The sequence below is a fragment of the Ornithorhynchus anatinus genome, chromosome 11, assembly GCF_004115215.2.
Source record: "Ornithorhynchus anatinus isolate Pmale09 chromosome 11, mOrnAna1.pri.v4, whole genome shotgun sequence".
Taxonomy (NCBI): domain Eukaryota; kingdom Metazoa; phylum Chordata; class Mammalia; order Monotremata; family Ornithorhynchidae; genus Ornithorhynchus; species Ornithorhynchus anatinus.
Window position 1 is genome coordinate 61,275,654 of NC_041738.1, and position 12,435 is coordinate 61,288,088.

The 12,435-nt window shown below is 61.7% G+C and overlaps 1 protein-coding gene across 4 annotated transcripts in view; it reads left to right on the plus strand.

Moving 5' to 3' along the window:
* The window catches only part of MYO1D (myosin ID), a 260,352-nt gene that overhangs the window by 108,564 nt on the left and 139,353 nt on the right, over nucleotides 1–12,435 (plus strand). For all 4 annotated transcript variants that reach the window (XM_029074920.2, XM_039913409.1, XM_029074921.2 and 1 more), the window contains 2 exons: nucleotides 20–152; nucleotides 12,083–12,249. In XM_029074920.2, coding sequence (XP_028930753.1) covers nucleotides 20–152; nucleotides 12,083–12,249 — 300 coding nt within the window. The remainder of the gene's footprint in view (nucleotides 1–19; nucleotides 153–12,082; nucleotides 12,250–12,435) is intronic.

A 12,435-nucleotide genomic window follows, 5' to 3' on the forward strand; every position in this document is an offset into this window, starting at 1 on the left:
CCCTCCCTTTGCCTTCCAGCTCCGATCCCGTCCTGAAGAAGATGTGGCCCGAGGGCAAACTGAGCATCACCGAAGTGACCAAACGACCTCTCACCGCCGCTACCTTGTTTAAGAACTCCATGATCGCGTTGGTGGACAACTTGGCCTCCAAGGTAATCCGTTATCGCCCCGGATCCTGAGCGTCCGCCCGGCGGTGGGTTTGGGATGAGAACGCCGCCGGAGGCAGAGGGCCCAGGGACACCGGGGAAAGGGGAGCTCTACCTTTCCGGCCCCGGGGGAGGGGCCGGGTCCGTCGGGCGGCCGATCATTTACTGAGCACTTGCCGCGCGCCGAGCCCTGTACTTTTCACTTGGGTGAGCACGGAGAAGCGGCCTGGCTCAGCGGAAAGAGCCCGGGCTTGGCAGTCAGAGGTCATGGGTTCAGATCCCGGCTTCGCCACTCGACAGCTGTGTGACCGTGGGCGAGTCACTTCACTTCTCTGTGCCTCAGATCCCTACCCGACGGCGGGCTCATTCATTCATTCAACGGCATTTAGTGAGCGCTTACTATGCGCAGAGCACTGTACTAAGCGCTGGGAATGGACAGTTCGGCAACAGATGGAGACGGTCCCTGCCCACTGACGGGCTCACGGTCTGATCGGGGGAGACGGACAAAAACAACGGCAGTAAATAGAATCGAGGGGACGGACGTCTCGTTAACAAAATAAACGGGGCCATAAAAATAGATACAGATGAGCAGATGGAAAGCAAAGGACACCCGTGAAAAGGGACGAAGCGGGGAGTCGGACGACGATGAACTTTTCTGAGCTTCGGTTCCCTCATCTGTCAAATGGGGATTCAGACCGTGAGCCCCACGTGGGACAGCTTAATTACCCTGCGTCCACCCCGGGGCTTAGAACAGTGCTTGGCACATAGTGAGCGCTTAACGAATACCGGCGTCGTTATTATTCTCGGTGTCGGTCTGCGGTCAGAGGAGGCCTCTCTGCCGACGGTTCCGTCTGCTTCCGAGGGCCGCTGCCGTCGAGCGCTGGGCTCGGCGTGCTCCGGGCCGGCTTCTGCGCACGCTCGGGCTCCTCCAGGCGCCCCCGTCTTCCGGCGGGCCGCCCCCCCCCGGCCTTCGGAGGGGTCGCCTTCTGTCGGCCCCGGCGGCCGTGGCCCGTTGCCGGGTAGAACGGGGAGAGACAGGCATCCCTCCCGCCCTCGTTCCCCCCAGATAAATGGCCGGCCGTCGCCCGCCCTCAAGTAAGGCCCATCTGGACCTTGGCGGGGAATCTGGTGCTTGTTAATCATTCGGGGATTTTTACCGACTGCTTCGGGAAGCGGCGTGGCGCGGTGGGAAGAGGCCGGGCTTGGGAGTCGGAGGTCATGGGTTCGAATCCCGGCCCCGCCACTTGGCAGCCGGGCGACCGTGGGCGAGTCACTTCACTTCTCTGGGCCTCAGTCTGTAAAATGGGGATTAACCGTGAGCCTCACGTGGGACGACCCGATGACCCTGCATCTCCCCCAGCCCTTACAACGGTGCTCTGCACATAGTGAGCGCTTAACAGATGTGAATATCATTATTAAAAGATACAGATTCAAGTGCCTAGCTAACACTGAAGGGAGAGGGAGTAGAAATGAGAATTTAGTCGCGGAAGACCCCCTGGAGGAAGTGTGATTTTAGTGAGGGTTTTGAATCGAAGGTGGGAATCCCCCCCCAGGCTGTATCTACCCCGGCGCTTAGAGAAGCAGCGCGGCTCAGGGGCAAGAGCCCGGGCCTGGGAGTCGGAGGTCATGGGTTCGAATCCCAGCTCCGCCGCTTATCAGCCGGGTGACTTTGGGCAAATCACTTCACTTCTCCGGGCCTCAGTTACCGCCTCTGTAAAACGGGGACGAAGACCGTGAGCCCCACGCGGGACAACCTGATGACCTCGTGTCTACCCCAGCGCTTAGAACAGCGCTCTGCGCCTAGTAAGCGCTTAACGAGCGCCACAATTAATCTCCAAGCTCGGTAGCACTTCGGGCGGCATCCGAAGTCCCGGAGACAGACAGCGTGCAGAGGATCGTTCCCTAGTAACTCACCCCCGAGAAGCCATGCGATGGGGAAGCGGTGCGGGCTAGCGGCTAGACCCCGGGCCCCGTAGTCAGAGGGCCCTGGGTTCGGATGCCGCCTCCGCCGCTTCACTTCTCTGGGCCTCATTTTCCTCATCTGTAAAATGGGGATGAAGACCGGGAGCCCCCTGGGGGAGGCGGACCGGGTCCCACCCGATCGGCTCGTATCTACCCCGGCGCTTAGGACAGAGCCTGCCTGGCGTACAGCGAGGGCTTAACAAATACCGTTGAAAGAATAGCACCGTCCGAGAACGCCCCGCCAAACCGCCGGACCGTAGTTTGGGAGAACATCGTGCACGAGGCATTTTGGGATTTCCGGGTCTTTAAAAACCCGACTCCGTTCCTCCCCCGAAACAACCCCTGAACGCAAAACCCCGGCGCGTTTTCCCTCGAGGGCGAGCCTCTTCCCCCGGCGGTCTGAAAGATGCGTCCCCTTTCCGAACTCATTTTATTTTGCAACTGACTTTGGCTCCAAGACCCACGTTGCCAACGTATTTATTCCGCATCAACACACCGTCTTGGACCGTCTTGCCTACGCTGCGGTCTTAATTAGCTTCCCGCTTTATCACTCAGGAAGGTTAATTAGCTAAGTAGACCAAAGTGGAAACCAAGAACGGAAAACATAAACTAATATTTTTAAAGCCGTCGACTCGCCCACCCGAAGCCTAAGCGCTAGTTAAAGCGTGAATCGCAATCGAGACGGTGTTGTTGAAATAACGACGCCGACGTTCCGTAAGAAAGGGCTCTCATCGAGGCTATCGAGACAACCGCGACGCGACGGGGAGGATAGTGGTTTAGGACTTCAAAACGGCATGGTCTAGTGGACGGAGCCGAGGCCCGGAAGTCGGAAGAACCAGGTTCCGATCCCGGCTCCTCCACCTCTCTGCTGTGGGACCTCGGGCAAGTCACTTCACTTCCCCGGGCCTCAGTTTCCTTATTCGTAAAATGGGGATTAAGAGCGTGAGCCCCACGTGGGACAGGGGCCGTGCCAACCCGATCAACTCGTACCTACCCCAGCGCTTAGAACAGTGCTTGACACGTCGCGAGCGCGTAAGAAATTCATTCATTCGATGGTAACTCTTGAGCGCTTACTATGTGCAGAGCACCGGACCGAGCGCTTGGAACGGACAGATCGGCAACGGATGGAGACGGTCCCCGCCCTTCGACGGGCTCGCGGTCCGATCGGGGGAGACGGACGGACGGGGACGATGGCGATGGATAGGATCGAGGGGAAGGACGTCTCATTGAAGCGATGGCAAATAAACAGAACCGGGGCGACGTACGTCTCGTTGACAGAATAGATAGGGTGACGGAGATCTGTACGGTCGAGCGGACGGGTACGGCGCCGAGGGGACGGGACGGGAGAGGGGGAGGAGCGGAGGGAGAGGGGGGAGAAGAGGGTTTGGCTGCGGAGAGGCGGAGGGCGGGTGGAGGGAGCAGAGGGAGAAGGGGAGCTCGGCGTGGGAAGGCCTCTCGGAGGAGGCGAGCTCCCGGTGGGGCTTCGGAGAGGGGAAGAGAGCCAGTCCGGCGGAGGCGAGGAGGGAGGGCGTCCCGGGACCGCGGGAGGACGTGGCGAGACCGGGGGACGGCGAGGGGGCGGGCGGCGGAGGAGCGGGGCGGGCGGGGCGGGCGGTGGAAAGAGAGGAGGGAGGAGAGGTAGGAGGGGGCGAGGCGACGGACAGCCTCGAAGCCTAGAGTAAGCAGGCTTCTCACTACTATGTGCAGAGCACTGTGCTAAGCGCTTGGGATGTACAGATCGGCAACAGGGTCGATCCCTGCCCATTAACGGGCTCACAGTCTAATCGGGGGAGGCAGACAAAAACAATAGCGATAAATAGAATCAATCAATCGATCGATCATATTTATTGAGCTCTCGTGACATATCTTTAATTCTGTTTATTTTGATGCTACTGATGCCTGTCTACTCGTTCTGTTTTGTCATCTGTCTCTCACACTTCTAGACCGTGAGCCGGTCGTTGGGCAGGGATGGCCTCCATCTGTTGCCGAATTGCACTTTCCAGGCGCTCAGTAGAGTGCTCTGTGCACAGTAAGCGCTCAATAAATACGATTGAAGGAGGGAACGAATGAATAATAATGTCGGCATTTGTTAAGCGCTTACTACGTGCAGAGCACCGTTCTGAGCGCTGGGAGAGATACAGGGGAATCAGGTCGTCCCACGTGAGGCTCACGGTTAATCCCCATCTGACAGACGAGGTAACTGAGGCCCAGAGAAGTGACGCGACCCGCCCACGGTCACGCGGCTGCCAAGTGGCAGAGCCGGGAGTCGAACCCATGACCTCCGACTCCCAAGCCCCGGCTCTTTCCACTGAGCCACGCCGCTTTAGAAACGCCAACTGCGTCCGGGAGCCGGTGGGCCTGCCGGGCATTGCCGATGCTCTCCCTAGCGCTTAGTACGGACGGGGTTGGACAGGTAGTAAGCGCTTAAGGAATCGATCAGTTAGTCGGTCAGTCGTATTTATCGAGCTCTCACTGTGCACAGAAACGCCAGGTGCGTCCGGAAGCCGGCGGGCCTGCCGGACGTCGCCGACGCTCTCCCTAGCGCTTAGCACAGCGCTCTGCACGCAGTAAGCACTCGATAAATAGGACCGACGGACCGGTGCCTACGCTAGGCCCTTCCACGGTCCCGAGCCCCGAGCAGCGGGGTCGGGGGGGGGTGACCACCCCAATTTCCCTCCGAGCCTTCCCCGCAGGGCTCGCCCAGCCGCAGTCTACTCCGACGGGATTTTTCGCTCCGTCCTGACATTCCCCCGCGCTCCTCCCCCCGCGGCTCTGTCGTTCAGTCTCCGTAAGGCTCCGAGACGTTCCCGGGACGATTCCCAATTAGATGTCAACGAAATGAAACCCGGGGGAAAGTTTAGAAGCCGAAGATCTCCAGGGAACGCCGCGGAATTTCGTTCTGCAGCCTCCGAATACTCTGGAGGTTTGCCTTCTCCACCCCCTTAAGTCCCTTCGGAGACCTGCGGCCGCGCAGGTGAACGAGAGAGGAGAGGCGAGGCCTCGTGGAAGGAGCCCGGGCCTGGGAGTCCGAGGTCATGGGTTCGAATCCCGGCTCTGCCACTCGTCGGCTGCGTGACCGTGGGCAAGTCGCTTCACTTCTCTGCGCCTCGGTTCCCTCATCTGGAAAATGGGGATTAACCGTGAGCCTCGCGTGGGACGACCCGACGACCCTGTACCTGCCCCAGCGCTTAGAACACAGTAAGCGCTTAACCAATACCGACGTTATCGTTATTGTCATCCTGCCTTCGCCCCCGATCTGCTGTGCGACCCCAGACGAGTCACCTCACTTCTCTGGGCCTCGGTGACCTCATCTGGAAAATGGGGATCGAGACCGTGAGCCCCACGGGGGCGACCCGATCACCCCGTACCTACGCCCGCGCTTAGAACGGTGCTTACCGTAAGCGCTGAACAAATGCCATCCTCATCCTTAGGATTCCCGCTCCTTAGTATGAAGGGGGAGTTCCAAGGCAGAAGGAGGTGGCGGACAAGGGGTCGGCGACGCGAGGGATGAGCTCGAGGTAGAGAGAGTAGGTTGGCCTTCGAGCAGCCGAGTGCGCGGGCCGGGTCGTAGGAGGAAATCAGAGGGGGGGACGTCAGCAGGAGGGGGCAAGTCGATCGAGGGCAAATCAGAGGGGGAGATCAGATAGGGAGGGGCGAGCCCATCGAGGGCAAATCTGGGAGGAGATCAGATACGAGGGGACGAGCCCATCGAGGGCTTTAAAGCCAACGGTGAGGACATGCTGTCTGACGCGGAGGTGGACGGGCGACCGCCGGAGGTTCTCGAGGAGCGGGGAGACGTGGACCGGACGGTTCTGTGGAAAAAACGACCCGGGCAGCAGAGTGAAGCGTGGCCCGGAGCGGGGAGAGACGGGAGGCGGGGAGGTCGGCGAGGAGGCCGACGCAGCGGGCCGGACGGGGGGTAGGATAAGTCCTTGGGTCAGCCCGGTGACGCTTGGGATCTCAGAGCCCATTTTAGCAATGTGGCGAAGGTGGGACGAGCGGGATCGGGTGACCCATTGAACGTGGGGGTTGGGTGAGAGACGAGTCGAGGAGAATGCCGCGGCGAAGGGCTTGCGAGACGGGGGCGGGCGGGGTCGTCCGAAGTGACGGAAGAGCCGGGGGAGGACGGGGTGTGGGTGGGGAGGTGAGGCCTCCCGTTTCGGACGGGTCCGGTCGGAGGTGTCGTCGGGACATCCGACAAGGCTGGGGGGGCGGGGATGCGAGCCCGCAGAGGAGGAGAGAGGGCGGGGCCGGAGCGGGAGATCCGGGAATCATCCGCGTGGAGATGGCGTCGGACCCCGGGAGCCAATGACCTCTCCGAGGGAGCGGGCGTAGGCGGACAGGAGGAGGGGGCCCGGGACTGAGCCTCGAGGGACCCCCGCGACCGGAGGGGCCCCACCGAGAGACCGAGGAGGAACGGCCCGAGGGGCAGTGGAGTCAGAGTTAGCTGACGTTTCCGGCAGAAGGGGGCCGAGGGGGGCTAGGATGGAGTGGGGGCCGTTGGATTCGGCGAGGAGGAGGTCGTCGGCGACCTCGGAGGGGCCGGGTTCCGTGGCGCGGAGGGGGCGGGAGCCAGGCCGGGGCGCCGCTCGCCTGGTCTCGGGCTGCACGAGAAGCGGCCGAGAAGCCGTACGGCCTAGCGGGAAGGGCGCGGGCTGGGGAGCCGGAGGACCTGCCGTGTGACCTCCGGCGGGTCGCTTCGCTTCTCTGGGCCTCGGTCTCCTCACCTGTAAAATGGCCATTAAACCCCCCCCCCCCCCCCGCCTAGCCCGTGAGCCCCCGTGCGGGGGCGGAACCGGGTCCGACCTGACAACCTTCTCTCTCGCCCGATCCTCAGAACGGTGTTCGGCGCGTAGGAAGCGCGTAACGGATATGATGATGATGCAGAGGTACGTCGGTACGATTTGGGAACTTAAATTCAGCATTAAAGGACCTTAAGGCCAGCGGGCGGTTTGGGGGTCAAAAGTTGTTTACGGCTCTACAGTTTCCCTCCACTCGGTGGGCTAGAATTATAAAATAAGAATTCCCGCGTAACCAGGTAACCGTGTCCCCGGTTACAGGACAGCTGTCTTCCTATTCTTAATAAAACGTCGCGCAGCAGGCCAGCTCCTCCTCAACGTCTCCGTGCGTCTTCCAACTCCTCTCTTTTCGGGTTTTCTTTCTCGGTCACGTTGGCAGGTTTATCCGCGTCTATTCGCGTCGCTTGCCGTGTGACCTTGGGCAAGTCACTTCGCTTCCCCGGGCCGCGGTTGCCTCGGCCGGAAAATGGGGATCCGATATCCGTCCCCGCTCCTCCTTCGGACGGTGAACCCCCATGCGGGCCGGGGCCCGGGTCTGTAGGCCTCGTACCTACCCCAGCGCTTAGGACAGTGCTTGACACATAGCCAGTTCCGAACAAGTCCCGTTGATGATGATGATGATGATGATGATGTTGGTACCTGTTAAGCGCTTACTATGTGCCGAGCACCGTTCTAAGCGCTGGGGGAGATCCGGGGTCATCGGGTGGGCCCACGTGAGGTTCACGGTCAATCCCCATTTTACAGATGAGGTCACTGAGGCACAGAGAAGTTGTGACTCGCCCACACTCACACGGCTGACAAGCGGCCCAGCCGGGATTCGAACTCATGACCTCTGACCCCCGAGCCCGTGCTCCTCCCACCGAGCCACGCTGCTTCTACAGACAGGCGAGAATTCCCCAGAAGAGAGCCGGTGGTTGAGAAATCTGAATTTTTTCAATAAGGCTAATGGTGGTATTCGTTAAGCGCTTACTACGTGCAGAGCACCGTTCTGAGCGCTGGGGGAGGAGATACAAGGTAATGAGGTCGTCCCACGTGGGGCTCACCGTCTTCATCCCCATTTTCCAGATGGGGGAACCGAAGCGCAGAGAAACGAAGCGACTGGTCACACGGCTGACAAGCGGCGGAGTCGGGATTAGAACCCATGACCTCCGACTCCCAAGCCCGGGCTCTTGCCACTGAGCCGCGCCGCTTCTCCAACCGATTACGTCCCCGTTATTTATTCTAGTGCTTCATTTCTATTAATGTCTGCCTCCCCCCCTAGACCGTGAGCTCGTCGTGGGCAGGGAATGCGTCAGTGTATTGTTCCCTTGTACTCTCCCAAGCGCTTAAGCACCGTGCTTTGCGCACAGTGAGCGCTCCATCGGTACAGTCGAACTCCTGAGCTCCTGAACAAATAACCCGAGCGCTTAGTACAGTGCTCTGCGCACAGTAAGCGCTCAATAAATACGGTCGAATGAACCTTTTATAGAAATAAAATTAATAGAGGAAATAGTGAATCTGCCATCACCCCTTATCTCTGCAATTGATCTTAGTGCCCTTCTCCCCCCCCCCTCTAAACTGTAAAATCCTTGTGGGCGGGGGTCGTGCCCATCAAGTCTGTCGGATGGTGCTCTCCCAAACGCTTAGTACAGTGCTGAGCGCACAGTAAGCGCTCGGTAAATGCCCTTCAACGGTCACACGTGCCGCCGCGTGCTGCGGTGAGGGAACGAAATACACGGGTGCCGAGAGGATGGGGATTGCGGGGAACCGACCCGGCGTGAGAAGCAGCGCGGCCTCGTGGCTAGCGTCCGGACCCGGGAGTCAGAAGGACCCGTGTCCCCGTCCCGGCTCCGCCACCCGTCGGCCGGGTGGCCCTGGGCAGGCCGCTTCGCTTCTCTGGGCCTCGGTCCCCTCGTCTGGAAAATGGGGATGAAGACCCCGAGCCCGACGGGGGACCGGGGGGGGGGGGGGGGGGCCGGGGGGAGCCGTGTCCAACCTGATCCGCTTGGAACAGTGCCTGGCACGGAGGAGGTGCTTAACAGATACCAGAGTTATTATTGTCGTCGATCCGGGAAGGCGTTCCGGAGAGGGGGAGATTGGGCGGGGGCGGGGGGAGGATGGCGGGGAAAAGGGCCCACGGTCCGTCCGTTGGGGATCATCCTCCCCCGCCTCAAAGCCTTAGCGGAAGCACGCTCCTCCAAGGAGCCTTCCCTGACTGAGTCCTCCTTCCTTCTTCTCCCGCTCCCTTCCGCATCGCTCCCTCTCCTCATCGCTTACGTCCACGTCCGTCATCTCTTTCTATTCACGTCCGTCTCCCCGTCTAATAATAACGTCGGTATCCGTTAAGCGCTTACTCCGTGCAGAGCGCCGTTCTGAGCGCCGGGGGAGACACGGGGTCATCGGGTCGTCCCGCGGGAGGCTCGCGGTCGATCCCCGTTTTCCAGCTGAGGTCACCGAGGCACCGAGAGGCGAAGCGACTCGCCCACGGTCACCCGGCCGACGAGGGGCGGAGCCGGGAGTCGAACCCGTGACCTCTGACTCCGAAGCCCGGGCTCTTTCCGCGGAGCCGCGCCGCTTCTCACTGTATCCATTTATTGTTCCGTTGTCCCCTTCCAGCTGTTAGTACAGTGCCCCGCACACAGTGGGCGCCCAGTAAATGCGGTTGAATGAATGAGAGATCGCTAGAGTTATCGGCCCGTTCCGAGGCGGAGGGCTGGAGCTCACGGTGTCTCTGACTTCCGTTTGGCTCTCGGAGTCTCTGACCGACGGCAGAGGGATCCCTCCCTGTGGACCGAAGATCCGGGGTGGGAGTGGAAGATGGTAATAATGATAATATTACTAATATTCATTAGAACCCAGATTAATGATAATGATAATGGCATTTGTTCAGTGCCCTCTGCCAAGCGCTGTTAATGATCATAATAATGTCGGTATCTATTAAGCCCTTACCGTGTGCAGAGCACTGTTCTAAGCGCGGGGGGGAGATGCAGGGTCATCGGGTGGTCCCACGTGGGGCTCCCGGTCTTCGTCCCCGTTTTCCAGATGAGGGAACCGAGGCCCAGAGAAGTGACGTGACTCGCCCAAGGTCACACCGCTGACAAGCGGCGGAGCCGGCGTTCGAACCCGGGACCGCCGACTCCCCAGCCGGGCTCCTTCCGCTGAGCCACGCTGCTTCGTCTAAGCTCTGGGGTAGACGCCGGCCAGTCGGCCCGTCCCGCGCGCGGCCCACGGTCCTAATCCCCGTTTCTCGAGGTCACTGGGGCCCAGGGAAGTGAAGTGGCTTGCCCGAGGTCGCACAGCGGGCAAGTGGGATTAGAACCCACGTCCTCCGACTCCCAGGCCCGGGCTCCTTCCACTCGGCCACGCCGCTTCCCTCGACGGGGACGGCTCGAGGCCGTGCAATTAAACGGACGCTTAGCCTTTTTGGGCCGATCCCCCGGCGGGGTTCGGCAGCCCGCCCGTTTGTTTCCGAAGAAAAGACACCCACCCGCTCCTCGGCCGCCCTTCCCGCCCGGGGATACTGTCGGTCTGTGACTCACAGACGGTTAAACGTAAACATCTTGATGTCTGAAGACGCGGCGTTCGCCGACCGTGAGGACTTAGTCATCCGACCAGATTAGTCAGGGAAGAGAATTTGCCGAAACCCCACGGAGAACTCACGGGGCTCCCGCAGGCGCTCCCGGGCCACGTCGATTGCGCCGAGGGAGCCGGTACGCGCCGGAGACCGTGAGCTCGCCCGCCCGCGGGCGGGGAGCGTGCCTTCGGATCCGTCGTGGCCCACGGTCCGCGGCGCTCCGTCCGGGGCCCCGGCCGGAGTCGGCAACCCAATGAGCGCCGTCGATGGACAGGCGAGAGGTGCGATCTGAGCCTCGGTGAAAACCCGGGGGAGCCTCCCGTCGTCGACGTGATCGGACGCAGTCCCTGTCCCTCCTGGGGCGCGCATCGGGATGAAGCAGCGGAACGGATAACCCCAGTTTCTAGCGGAATAAAATGAATAAGGGCGCTGGCCCACTCCCCATCTCTGCAATTGACTGTAGCGTCCTTCTCCCCCTCTACTAATTATAATAATAACGATAATCACGGCGTCGGTCAAGCGCTCACTGTATGCCGGGCTGCGTACTAAGGCGGCGTGGTGGATGCGAGTAAATCGGGTTGGACACCGTCCCACGTGGGGCTCACCGTCTCAATAACGTGGCCCACGTGGGGCTCACAGGCTGGGTCCCCATTTTCCGGGCGAGGTCACCGAGGCACAGGGAAACCAAGTGACTCGCCCAAGGTCACGCAGCAGACGAGTCGGGGATTAGAGTTTATGACCTTCCGACTCCCGGCCCGGGCCCCAGCCCCTACGCCGCGCTGCTTCTCGAGACCGGGAGCTCCTCGAAGGAAGGGCCGGGCACGATCCTGTCGTGCTCTCCCAAGCGCCCGACGATGACGGTGGTAAGGGCGGGATCCGTTAAGGCCCTTCTTCGGGCCCGACGTTCATCCAGTCGTGTTTATCGAGCGCTCACCGTGCGCAGAACACCGTACCGAGCTCTCGGGAGAGCACGCTACGACGGCGGACGCATCCCCTGCCCACGGCGAGCTCACAGCTAGGCTAGACACGAGGCCGTCGGGTCGGAAACAAGCCCCCGTCCCACCTAGAGCTCAAAGTCGAAAGGGGCGGGGGGGGGGGGGGGAGACGGGCTTGCAATTCCCATTTCTCGGATGAGAAAACGGAGGCTCGGCCGACTTGGGGGACTCGCCCGGGGTCGCGAAGCCGGCGGGGGGCGGGGCCGGGATTAGAACCCGGGTCCCCGGGCTCCCAGCCGGCGCTCCTTCCGCTGGGAAACGCCGCTCCGGTACTTTCGAAGACTTCTCCGTCGACAGCTTAAGCAAGGGGATGTGGAGGATTCCCCAGGGGAACGTAGCCCGGGAAGGTTTCCTCCGACGTAGCCGGCCCCGCGGAGCGAAAGTGGGCCCCGGGGTGGACGCAGGCAAACCGGGCCGGCCGCGGTCCCACGTGGGGCCCCCGGTCTTAATCCCCCTCTTCCAGACGGGGGGAACCGAGGCCTCCCGACTCCCGGGCCCGTCCTCTGCCGCCGGGCCAGGCCGCCTGCCTCGTGGGCCCCCGGGGCGGCCCCGGGTGGGAGGCGCCGCCGCCCCTCGTCCCCCGCCCCCCTCCCGGAGGCTCACCGGCCGCGACCCCGTCGCCCGCAGGAGCCGTACTACGTCCGCTGCATCAAGCCCAACGACAAGAAGTCGCCGCAGCTCTTCGACCCCGAGCGCTGTCGCCATCAGGTGGAATACCTCGGCCTGCTGGAGAACGTCAGGGTGCGCCGGGCCGGGTTCGCCTACCGCCAGACCTACGAGAGGTTTCTGCTCAGGTGAGCGGAGGGAGGACCTTCCTTTCCCTCTCCGGCTTCCGTCTCTCCCGCCTCCTCCTCCCCGCCTGACCTGCAGCTCTCCGAGGGCGGGGATCCTCTCCGTTCTTTCGGTCGTATTTATTGGGCGCTTACCGCGTGCAGAGCGCTACCGACTCCGGTCGCAGGCGACTCCCCGTTTCCCCGACT